Raw genomic sequence first — 12744 nt, 5'->3', positions numbered from 1 at the left:
TGCGAGTTTGATCTAATGTCAGATCTTAAAAATCTACCGTATGTCATGATAATGTTTTCTTTTCAAATTTAGCTCTGGTTTTGGCAGATCCAGAAGTGAAGATGTTTCGTTTGTGATTTTCGGCTGCATCTGCGATAATTTGATGTTTTTTAATCATAAATCTACTAGAGGTCTTTTTATTGGAAGATATTGTGTTTGAACGCGAAGAGTCATAACTCGATCTTTTGATAGACAACAGTGGATGCTGCAACAATGGTTCTCGGTGTAAAGTGTTTGCTTATATTCACCGATGCTGCAACAATGCCGTCAAGTTTTTTTTTTGGGTTTTGGTGTTCAAGTTTTTATCTCTAGTAATCCGTTTAAAGATTTAGGTTGTTATGGTTTGTGTTTTGCTTTCATATTATTTTTTGTGGCTTCCTAAATTAATAATCAACAAAACTAAAAAAAAACAATCAAAGAAAATTTTTCTCTAAATCATGACCAATGTTATGTCATCTTAAAGGTATTAGTAGTCTGCGGGATTATGTAGATACGAGAACGTCTAGTTATTAACTTAAAGCTTAATAAGATTGTTATGATATTGTCAACGTGTCAGTTGTCACTAAAGATTATATATGCTATTTCCATTGTGGGAAAACCCATTATTTTTTTTTCTTTTTATTTCATATTTTTTAATAATGTAATGGTTTTAAACCAATATTAATAAAATAAAGTGCTAGAGAAAGAGCCGAAGACCAACTCCAATTATAAAAACTAGGTCGTTGTCCGCGCTACGCGCGGATAGTATTTTGATTTTTTTTTCATATTTTAATACTATTATGTCAATTATTTAGTTTTATAAAATTTTATGTTTTTACTGTAAATTTGGAATTAAAAATCTAATTTTCTTTTACTGTAAAGTAAGTTAATTTTTTTGAATCTTACCACAACACATTATACATGAAGAGAATATAGATGGTCTTTATATACTTATTTGGTGTAATATTGAAAATTTTGATGGTTTGTTTAAATGGTTTTTTAGATTATATATTTTAGGATTGATTTTCGTGACTATATTCTATAATTGTCTAAAAAAAATTGTTTGTCCCATATATACATCCACGTAAATATGGACTTCTGATAAATTTGTTCATTGGAATATTTAGTTTCACTTTCAACTTTATTCTCTTTTTTTTTTGGCACCCTCATGCTAGCTTGTGGGGCTAGCCAACTTGGTGCAAAAGGGTTTTCAAAAGCTGATCGAGTGCGCGTGATCGGACACCTTTTGCTAGGTTACGCGTACAGAATTTTAAAGATCTAGGAATATAAGCAATAGAAAGTTCATAAAATTCTTTAGATACAGCTTGTATTTCGTCGAGCTCCGAGTCCAACGCAGACCAATCTTCCTCCTTTTGAATGAGTATAACCAGTTGTTCACAGTCGATTGAAAGACCATCTCTATATGTCCAAACTTCAGTATCACTTTCATTACCCATAGCAAACCTTCGGCTTCCGCTTACAGTGGTGATTTGGTGTGTGTATATCGGCCCTTGCTCCAAACAGCATTGGGAAGTCACCATCCATTAACACAAAGCCAAGTCCAGATATGTCTCTTTCATTTATCCAGGATATCTAGCAGGGGCATTTCTTTGCCGAGGAACAGTTGTTTCCTTTACCTCAACTCCCATATCAATCTCCATAATCTCGTCTATACGTTGAGCTATCCTTAAATTTTATTCGCTAATGGAAAATACGTAATTCCTACGACACTATTAATGATTTTTTTTTGTAACACCGATACGGCAGACTTATGTTTGATTTAACAAAACTCTTATTTTAATTTTGTATTAAAGAATCAATTATATTTTATATTATCCATAATTTTAGTAAATTTGCTTATTTGTCATGTTTTTATTAGGTTTTAGCTAAATCATTGATTTATTATTTATTTTTAGCTAAGTCACTAATTTATTAATTTAAAAAATACCATTAATTAATATTATATATATTATAAAATGAAATTTATTTTAGTAATATTAAATTTTTTATTTAATATTAAAATTTAGTTAGTTTCTCTTATTTGTCATATTTTATTAGGTTTTAGACTTTTAGCTAGGTTATTGATTTATTATTAATTTCTAACTGATTCGCTAATGTGTTAATTAAAACAATACCCTTAATGAATTTTATATATAATTAAATTTTGTTTAATCATATAAAATTTATATGTTATATTAATATTAAATAATTGATTCTAAAATAATATAATAAAATGATCAAAAGTTTTAAAAATCAGATAATTCTTATATATATTTTGTTGCTATATGAAAACAATATTTTTATTATAAAAGGTAAATAGATACAAAAAATTATAATTAAATATTATTCAAGAAAAAAAATTTATATAAAGATATTTTCTAAACTATTTCTAAGATATGAGTGTTTTAAAAAAAAATTACACAAATATGAGTCTGTATTGTTGATGACAAAAAAAAAATTACACAATAATAAGTATATATTTTGATAAAATATTTGACATAAATATATACTTTGATGTTTGATTTAACTATCTGAAAACATATATAATAACTTATCATGCTGGTTTTAGATTAATAAGATATAAACTAATAATTATTGATAAGAAAATTATGCCCACATGTGCCGGCAAAACACCTAGTTTTATATTATACTGCGTGATCTCTAATTAATGTGAAAATAGTTTTTATTTTCCTTAAAGTTATAGAATTACATTTATGTAAATTTATTTTTATTATAGTAATGCAAAATATTAATATTCAGAAATTTATAGCAATCTATAGATTAGTCTTTTATTTTGTTATGAGGAATGTGAGACATAACAAAGAAACACATAGCTTTCAACCAATTCACGGCATCCCTTATCATTTTACATGAAAGAGTTCCCACTTCTCAGCACAAATAAAAAAAGAGAATAAAACAAAGTTAATCTTCTATATATTTTTATGGTTACCCCTAGCCGGAAGTAAATATCTCTACTGCTCTGCATTGTCTGATGAAGCAGGTGATCATTCAATCCTTATCATAACCATAAACGAAATATCTATAAGCACAATTTCTTATAGTTACAAAGTAGTATAAACTGATTAAGACTCCCCAGAATCCCTTCCTTCTACATGTTTCCTCCTTATCCTCGTACAATCCAACAACTTGCAAATACTGAACAAACAAACATAGTAGAAATCAGATCGAAAATAAAATACAATTAGTTCAACAAACAACTTAAGCATGGTAAACCTTCTCGAGTTCTCGTGTTATGATTACATCAAGCTCTGTGTTCCTCCCAGAAAGAGAGATATAGATTCTAATAAGCCTTAGCAACCCTAAGGCACGCTTTTTAAAACCCAGGGTTCTATAATACCATACATGTATATCATCAAAAACTCAACATTCCACAAGTTCATGTCACTGAAGAATCTAGTTTGCAGTTCCGCAGAGACATCATTAAGGCCATACATATGTCGCTGAAAGATGATTGCTTACATTGGGTTTATATTAAAAGTTTTGTTATTGAAATGGTGTTCATTTACCCTGAATAAAATGTGGACGTTCATCAAATCATCCACCAACTATTCTTTTTTTTTTGGTCAACATCCACCAACTATTCTTTTTGACAATTTTTATATAGGAAAACACTAACATGTGATTGATATATAATTTAAAAATATTTCATAGATTTTAGAGTCTGACAAAAGACAATCAAAAATATCAAAAAGATTGTCTTGATTAGCTGTTTGAGAAGCAACTGTTACTAATTCAACGTAGCACGACAACAAACAGCTTTTTAAAATATCATTATTTTTGTTTCGTATAATCAAAAATTAGGTTCGAAGTAATTGTTTTAGGGACTTATGGAGTATACATTAAGACGTAGTGTGAACACCCCAATGAAAAAACATATGTTCGTGGTCAAAGCATGCCGGCTCTTCAAGAGTTAAGACATCACGAGTTATAATAAGTCTCGTAAAAAGCTTTGCCAGTGTGGGATTCACAAATGATTCCGCTAAACTGTCCTGATGCTGTGTCTGCGGAAACAGACCCAGCTTGAAGACGACTTCAACTCCCACTTTCATGACCATTGGTTTCGCATGGCGAAAGCTTTGACAGGATCCTCACGGTACTGCAACACCTATCAAAATTTCACCTGCCTGTGTTTCTTAAGTTTCTGAAAGGTTCAGGACAAAGCGTCTTCATAGCGAACAGCATGAGAAGCATCATAGGTTGTCTCTACAGAGGCAAGATCCTCAGCCACTAATAGGTCATCAAGTAACACCCTAAAGTATCAACAATTTGTAATTATGTTGTTGTGATGCCATCTTTTGTCAAACATCAGCTGGCAAATTTATATTGCTTCTTGTCGCCGGACACATGAAGTTTTCCATTTACAAAGAACTAAATAATCCATCAAACAATTTAACTATTCTGATGGAGATAAGAGAACCAAAGAAGAAGAAGTTTTCATACCGCTGCATGCTGATATCTCGCAGATACTGAGACACCGGGTGCTACAGCTCATTCCCAACTCCATCACTATGCTTAGAAAATTCATGTGCTCCAGAGACTATCGATTCATTAGAAACAAATATTAATCCCCTCAATAAGCATTCAAGCCAAGGCAGTCCACTGATTTTTTAATTTCACTCCACAGAAAGTTAGCACCGGCTCAAAAATGATCATTATTAAATAACTGATAATATCATATTTCTTGACAACAATAGAAGTTAATAATTTTGTTCTCGTAGGAAGTCTACAAAGTCTTACACATAATTTATGCTTGTAAATTCTTTAGTGTGTTAAACACAAAAATACAGAAATGACGTACATCCTCATCTGCCCTGCAACATAAAACAGAAAGTGTTCATTGAACTGTTAATAAATTTTTAGTTGGAAGTGAATGATGAAAACATCTTTACCCTCCTCGGATCCATTCTTCATCTGAATCACAAATTAGATCAGTAAGAGAAAGTTCCCTTTCTTTGGCTAACTCTGATGGTCCCTCTCTCATGATCTCTGTGAAATTCAGAAACTTTGCAGAGAGCAGATCAAGATCGAAAAAGGATACAAATGGAACTGAAATTGGAGATGAGATGATACCTGAAAGATCGACACGCTTAGGGATAAGGTCACCCATCTTCCTCATGTCTGCCCATGGCCCGTCTCCAACACTTACTAAAACAATCGGCATATGAGCTGAATTGTGAGAAGAACTTCAGAGAATTAGCTTCTGGAAAAATAGAGTTGCCGAAATGAAGAAAAAAAAAGAGTTCTTTTACCTTACGTTAAGAAATAGTTGCTTTCTCTTGTTGTCTGAGTTCCCCCTAGGCCATATCGAAACATCTCAGTCCCTTCACATTCAGAATGTGGCCTTCTCATTAAGCATTCATACTCTGTTTTCTCTATTTAAAAACTTTAAACTTTACATGCCCATCGGCGCCAATCACCAGAACATGAAACTGGCGGTTGCTCTGTTCAACAATGTCGACAGCAGCATCGATGAGCAGTTCATACGATATTGGCCCTTTTCAACAAAAGCTATTCAAAATCTTGATTGTTTGGTACTGAAGGTAGAGATGTTACTAAAGAAAAGAAAAATACCTGATAAAAGAAAGTTAGGTGTGAATCCTCTGTAACATGGTAAGACATCTTCAAAGCCATGGCTTGGAAGAATTGTCACTGTGCAAACTGAACACTTCCTCGCCATGGGTAGTAGCTGAATAATGATGAAAAAAGAACACAGTGAGTCAAAATTGAAGATGAAATTGTTTTGGGAAACAAACTCACAGTCGAAAAAGCCGAAACAGGAGATGAAGTTGTGTTCATCGGAAGGAGCCAACGTTTTGCCAATAACAAAGATTGCATTCTCATATGGATTCACAATTTCTTGGAGAGCCGAACGAAGTTTACCCAGGTCGGTATCAATGACAATTCCTAAACGATGAGATGTGGCTAGAACTCCATGTAGGTGATATATTCTGAATGAAAGTGTTGTAGAAGCCTGAGAAAGTGGAGCAGAAAAGTTACTAAACCTAATAACGTAAGATGTTCTCATGCCGACTTAGAGTTGCGTTTACCTCGAGTATAAGAGCCATCTAAACCTAGTTGTGGAAAAGGGAAAGAGATCTGAAGTCGCATAGGATAATGAAGAACAGGAGGAGATCTGGAGCCGCGGGCACAGGAGTATACGCACAGCGGAGTAGTCGGAGAAGCAGCGGCGGAGGCGAAGCGGCGGAGGCGAAGCGACAGAGTTAGAGTCGCAGAGGCAGAATCAGTCGCAAGGGCAGATTGAGAGATGCAGGCATCAGAATAGGTCAAATACAGAGATTTGGAGAGAGTGGAAACCATGGCTGTGGAAGGGAATCGTCGGAGACCATCGAAGAAGATAGCAAAACGATTTCAAATGGGCCACAGACAATTTTAAAAGCTCATCTCGACAGAAAAAAAAAAAATATGTGAAGTGGCAAAAAGCAAACTTTCTATTGGTTGATTATTTAGTCCTACGTGGATAGCTTCTTTGTTGATTATATTCAACTTTTAGTATTGTATTGATGATTATATTGGAGATTTTTGAAGCAATTAGCTCAAATCCTACGACAATACACCGTAAGGAACGATCTATCAGAAAACAAAAACAAATAGAAAAGAAAAAAGAACAAGAAAACTTCAACTTCCTAATGAAAGATTTGGATAGGGTAAGAGGAAAGTAGAGGACGAAAAATCTATTTAAAAAAGAGAAGAGAGAGATTACTTTTCCCCATTGTTTAGATCTAGATGGGCAACTTTGATTTATGTATGGATTGTGGTGAAAAAAATTGTTTAGATTTAGAAGAAATCGATTAAGATGTCGCCAGGTGCTAAGCAGGGAAGGATGCACATGGCAACCGACACTTCACCCGCAAAGATGAGCAAAATTAGGGGGTTTGGCCTTTTAGCCTCACCAAAACGAAAATACAGATTACAAGAATTTTTATTATTTATTTTCCTTTTTGTTGGCAACTACAAGGGTTAAGACTCATTAAAACTGTTGATTGACAGATTGTATACGTTAATTACATAAGTCGTTTTCATGTCTATGTTTAATGAAATATTGGAACTTATAGCTTGCAATGTTAAAAGGAGCATGCAAGGTTAAAAGGACTTAATGGATTAGGAACTTATAAGATTTTGCAGGTTCTTAGATTTAGTGAAATTTAGGTGAATTTTCAGGATATCTAAGTGATTTCAGTGGGATTTTTTTTTTTTAAAGTCTACTGATGATTCACTAATATTTTTGCCAGTAAATTTCAGAATATTCTGAGTGATTTAATAATGAAAAATGATATAAAGTGATTTAAATCTAAAGAAAATGTATTCTATATATTTCTTATTCAGATAAAATGCAAAGAGATTTGAAATTTGAGTAGATTTGAAAAATATAGGAATATTTAAATTTTAAGAAAACGTATTCGTTTTATAATTATTATTCAGATAAAATGTAAAGAGATATAACACTACAAGAAAACATATTTTTTACGAGGGCAATATACGTTGTAACTTCGTCGTAAACGGGGTGTTACGACGAATGAACCGCGAAACACGTTTCATCGTAAAACGCCCGTCGTAACCGACGTTTCGTCGTAAATGACTTGTTAAGTTTACGACGAAATATATTCCTCGTAAAGCGCAGGGCAGAGATTCGTCGTAAACGACACGTAAAATTTCGTGGTAAACTCCACGTAATGGATTCGATGTAAAGCACACGTAAACATTTTCGTTGTAACACCCTCGTAAATGTTTCGATGTAAACTCCACGTAACATTTCGATGTAAAGACCACGTAAAATCTTCGATGTAAAAGACTCGTAATTATTTTCGACGGTAATCAGTTGTAAATGTTTACGTCGAGCCTACATCGACGTTTCGTTTTATAATATATTTTGAATATTATTTTTAACCTCAAATATATATATATATATATATTTAAAATTCTGAATTTTAAATAATTTTAATTTTAAAACAAAATATGAAAATAAAAAACATTTATAAAAAAGCATTTAAAAGTCATAATATTTAAATTCATAATACAAACCAAAATATTAAAAAAACTACATATCATCGAAGTAGTCGGTGGGGTTGCTCGGCTGTTGACGGGTTGGATCGGACTCTTGGGGATCTCGTACTGGCAACCCAAGAGCGGCTCGTCTCTGACTCAACATTCTCTGCATAACCGGGTTTCCCACGGCCATCACGTCTAGCAAATCCTCAAGAGAGTCTAAACGAACCTGCTGGCTATCCATTCGAGCTTTCATCTGAGAAGTCTCTTCATCCCGTCTCGAAGTGTATGACGAAGTTGCCCTTGCAACTTGGTTAACAGAGCCTATACCGACTATTCGTCCCTTCTTTCTAGGAGCCAGCTATAAAATTAAAACATATATTAATATAGTTATTAAAAATAATGTAAACAAAAATTTTAGTTGTACTACCTCTTCGAAGATTCTGTCGGCTTCTTCGGTGGACAATGTGACGGGTAATCCATCGGGAGACTCCTGAGTTAGTTGCGTCTCCCGTTCTTCAATCCGAGTAGCCACTGCTTGAGCGAGTTTCTCAGATGCAGGATCCACAAAAACTCCGTCGGATGTGGCGTGAGTCATCTTGAATAGGTCAGACAGAGATGGTAAGACTCCCGTCTTCTCCAACTACAAAAAAAAAATATTAAAAATTATATTAATTGAATATTTTAAAATAAATATTTAAAAACAAAACTTACAACTTCTAGACGGATGCCTGCATGTGGTTTTTGGCCGGTTCTGTGAAGCATGGGCAAATTACCATCTTTATCCTTCGTTCTTCGAGAAGCCGAGCACGAATTGGCCTTTTTGATCGAAGAGGGGTGCTTCCAGTAGGCGATGAGGCCATCCCACACATCCTTCGTGAGCTCAGTGGGCTTTCCCTCATACCCGTCGAGCTCCCACTTGTCCTTCCAATCGGAGACTGTGTTGCAGAGGCGGATCTTTGCTTTTGCAACGAATTCCGCCTTCACCATCTCGGTGATTCCCAAAGACCAATGCCACTTTTGCTGAAACACAAAAAATTTGAAAAATTACAATTAATAATAATATTTAAAAAATATATACATATTTAAAAGTGAAAATTAATTAAATTTAAAAATCTTACCGCAAACATTTTAAACCAAGTGATCTTAACGTGATTTGGAGTCTTGCTCCAGTTCGGATATGCCCCGTCGTAGTAACCCTTAATCGTTTTCGAAACGCTCCGGCCAACACGGTTGTTAGCCCCAAACCTGAAAGGAAAACAATTTAACCGTTAAAAAATAAAAATAATTTAAATTTTAATGTAATAAAAATTAATAACTTACCAATAAGTTCCTCGGGGTCTATCGGGGTCTAGAACATCCAAACCCTCCCGTCCAGGCTGGGCAAGCAAATCCTCTACCGTATATCTCGCGAATGGGGCATATGAAGGCACACGCAAATCCGGATGAACTGCACCTTCTGGGACAGGCTCAGGTGCAGCCGCTGGAGGAGGAGGTGGAGGCATATGCGGTGGAGGCATTTGCGGTGGAGGCATATGCGGTGGAGGAGGACTCCAAGCAACTCTCTGAGAAGGCTGAGAGTCTGGAACTGCGGTGGAGGATGATGGACCGGAAGACGATGGACCGGAAGAAGATGTACCGGAACCATCGTCGCCAAACAAATCTCTATAGCTAGGTGCTCTGGATTTTCTTCTAGGAGCCATCTAAAAAAACTAAAATAAATTTAATCAATTACGACATAATAAAAATATTATTCCGTTACCTAACTAATCACCTAAACTAATTACCTAACTAATCACCTAAACTAATTCCGTTACCTAACTAATCACCTAAACTAATTTAAAAAAAAAAAAAGAGAGAAGAGAGAGTTTACCTTAGAGAGAGCAAAGGAATTTGGGAGGAATGAGCGAGGCAGCCTCGCTCTCGGCGTCTCCTTATATAGATTAGGATTCGTCGTAAAAGCGATGTAATTTTACGACGAATTTACCAGGCCCGCGTTTTTCCATTTACGACGAATTTACCAGGCCCGCGTTTTTTCATTTACGACGAAATTACCAGGCCCGTGTTTTTCGTTTTACGACGAAATTACCAGGCCCGCGTTTTTCCATTTACGACGAAATTACGACGCTTAACCCTAAACACCGAGAATGAAATCTCTAAACCCCAAAGTCACATATCATCTAACATCATATCTTATTTCATACTACTTCTTACTCTTTCTTTTAGAAAATGTTACAATAGAGAAATCCAATATTTGATACATATATTACATCACTCTAAATCGTTTTCGTTCTCATCACTATTACATCACTCTAAATCGTTTTCGTTCTCATCACTATCATTACAATCATCATCGTCGCTTCTCTCGAACTCGTCTTCACGTGCTTCATCTGTCGCATCTTCGGGAATATCTTCATATTGAAAGTTTTGCGGGTCGATCAAAAGGATTTCATCAGTTGGTTGTTCTGGTACCTCAACTTCAGTGATAGCGTCTTCTTCTTGCAAGGGCGGTTCTTCTCCAACGACAATGCGTCCACGAGGTGTAACTTTGATAGCAGTTACCCAGTTTATCCCGGAAGTTCGAAGCCGAGGATAAAGAAGGAAGCTAACTTGCTCGGCTTGTGAAGCTAAAATGAAAGGCTCAAATTTGTTGTATCTTCTCCCAAAATTGACATCCACAACACCAAATTTGTTATACCGAATCCCTCGGTTCACAACAGGATCGAACCATTCACATTTGAAGAGGACGCATTTTAGCTTCAATAAACCCGGAAATTCCACTTCAATAATCTCCTGCAATATCCCGTAAAAGTCTGTTTCACCTTTCACACATATTTCGTAGTTACTCGTTGCCCGATGTCTCCCATACTCGTATGTGTGAAAGGTAAATCCTCGTGTGAAATACATAGGTGATGTGGTGACCTTTGCAACTGGACCTTGAACCAATTCGTGAAACCATACGGGATAATAAGGATCGTCATAATCAACCTGCAAAAAACATATATATATTCTTAAACACTTACTTAATTAATATAATAGTATGAGATATATTACCTGTGATTTTAACCACTTGACAAAGTGCTTATCTTTACGTGTATCCACATCAGTTGCAGATATTCCTGGTATTGCTTCTTCAACTTGAGATACAAACATCCTGCAAATTGAACAAATAATCAAATCATACATAATTAATTTTAATTCATATAATTAACATTCACAAAAATATTTACCTTTCAAAGTAACGGGTCATTGCATCCTCGCAGTTGAGCAGAATATATGTGTGGGCACTATGTTTATCTTCTTCACATGACCACCATACTTCTTTCGTTTTACTACCAAACCGTCCTATTTCGAAGAAAATGTCAGGAACACCATCAATTGGATATGATGTCGGTACTCCACCATCATCATATCTCCTAGGAACTCTTTTTCTCGTACGAACAGTTGGAGCAAAATAGTATGATGTGAAGTTAGATGTTTCGGCTGTCAAACTCCCTGCAATTATTGAACCTTCTACCTTTGCAAGATTTCTTGCTTTCCCCTTCAAATGTTTCATCTGTCGCTCATACGGATACATCCATCCGTTGTGAACAGGTCCACGAAGCAATGCTTCATACGGTAGGTGGACAACTAGATGCTCCATGACGTCAAAAAATGAAGGAGGAAATATCTTCTCCAGGTTGCACAATATGATCGGAATGTTCTGATGAAGTTGTTCGATGACTTCTTCTTTGAACGTACGTGTGCTAAGATCTCTAAAAAATGCTCCGATGGCTGTATATTTTAAAAGGAATCAAATTAATAACATTTCGTAACATATGTATATATATAAATTTATAATTACCTGCAAGTGCTTCGTGGACATTTGCTGGAAGGAGCTCGGCAAAAGCAAATGGAAGCAGTCGTTGCATAAACACATGACAATCATGACTTTTCATTCCGGAGAACTTTTGACCTCGTTCAATACATCTTGACATATTTGAAACATAACCATCAGGAAACTTAACTTCCGATGCAACCCAGTCAAACAAGGTTGTTTTGGCTGCTGATGACAACCGGAAGATGGGAACAGGAACGTTTCCATTGCTCTTGATATGTAACTCACTTCTTGAGCAAATATCAGGTAAGTCCATCCTTGACTTTTTGTTATCTTTTGTCTTCCCAGGGACGTTAAGTAATGTATTCATGATGTTCTCAAAAAAGTTTTTCTCGATATGCATGACATCCAGATTGTGGCGTAAGAGAAGATCCTTCCAATAGGGTAGCTCCCAAAATATACTCTTCTTATGCCAATTGTGAGATACACCATACCCATCAGGCATATTTCCAGGAACATGCCAATTTCCTCCAACCTTAACTGTTTCCTGAGCTCCGTAATAATCAATGTCCGCTTCGATCTGCTGGCCGGTGAGATATGGAGGAGGACTGTCTCTCACAATTTTTTTGTGTCGAAACAATGTCTTATTTCTTCTGTACGGATGGGCAAGTGGAAGAAACCGACGATGACAATCAAACCAACAACTCTTCCTACCATTCTTCAGTTGAAAAGCATCCGTGGATCCAAGACAATACGGACAAGATAATCTTCCATGTGTTGTCCAGCCAGACAACATCCCATAAGCAGGAAAATCACTTATCGTCCACATCAGAACTGCTCGCATCGTAAAATTGTTTTTCAAGGAACAATCGTACGTCCTCACC

At 35.4% G+C, this 12744-nt stretch overlaps 1 protein-coding gene and 1 long non-coding RNA gene across 3 annotated transcripts; both read right to left on the bottom strand.

Moving 5' to 3' along the window:
- Positions 1-3790: 3790 nt before the first annotated feature.
- Positions 3791-5566, bottom strand: LOC125577900. Of its 2 annotated transcripts, XR_007316298.1 has the most exons (3): positions 5436-5535; positions 5289-5360; positions 3791-5205 (listed from the first exon to the last, which is right to left on the bottom strand). It is a non-coding gene; the product is annotated as an uncharacterized LOC125577900 (long non-coding RNA). The 2 variants fall into 2 exon arrangements; XR_007316297.1 differs by having other exon boundaries at positions 5289-5566.
- Positions 5567-5875: 309 nt separating this feature from the next.
- Positions 5876-6434, bottom strand: LOC125577899. The gene is made up of 2 exons (XM_048740002.1): positions 6087-6434; positions 5876-6010 (listed from the first exon to the last, which is right to left on the bottom strand). The coding sequence occupies exons 1-2, from the start codon at positions 6355-6357 to the stop codon at positions 5931-5933; spliced, it is 351 nt and encodes a 116-aa protein (XP_048595959.1). The 5' UTR covers positions 6358-6434; the 3' UTR covers positions 5876-5930.
- Between the last annotated feature and the right edge of the window lie 6310 nt (positions 6435-12744).

This window comes from Brassica napus, chromosome A9 (assembly GCF_020379485.1).
Source record: "Brassica napus cultivar Da-Ae chromosome A9, Da-Ae, whole genome shotgun sequence".
Taxonomy (NCBI): domain Eukaryota; kingdom Viridiplantae; phylum Streptophyta; class Magnoliopsida; order Brassicales; family Brassicaceae; genus Brassica; species Brassica napus.
The sequence above is the reverse complement of the archived record's forward strand: the minus strand, read 5'-3'. Positions and strand labels throughout refer to the sequence as shown.

Bases quoted from the DNA above. Each gene is read 5' to 3' on its own strand.
- LOC125577899 (XM_048740002.1), bottom strand. From the start codon at position 6,357: ATGGTTTCCACTCTCTCCAAATCTCTGTATTTGACCTATTCTGATGCC. The intron at 6,011-6,086 runs GTAAACGCAACT...CCACTTTCTCAG, and splicing joins AGATGGCTCTTATACTCGAG to GCTTCTACAACACTTTCATT.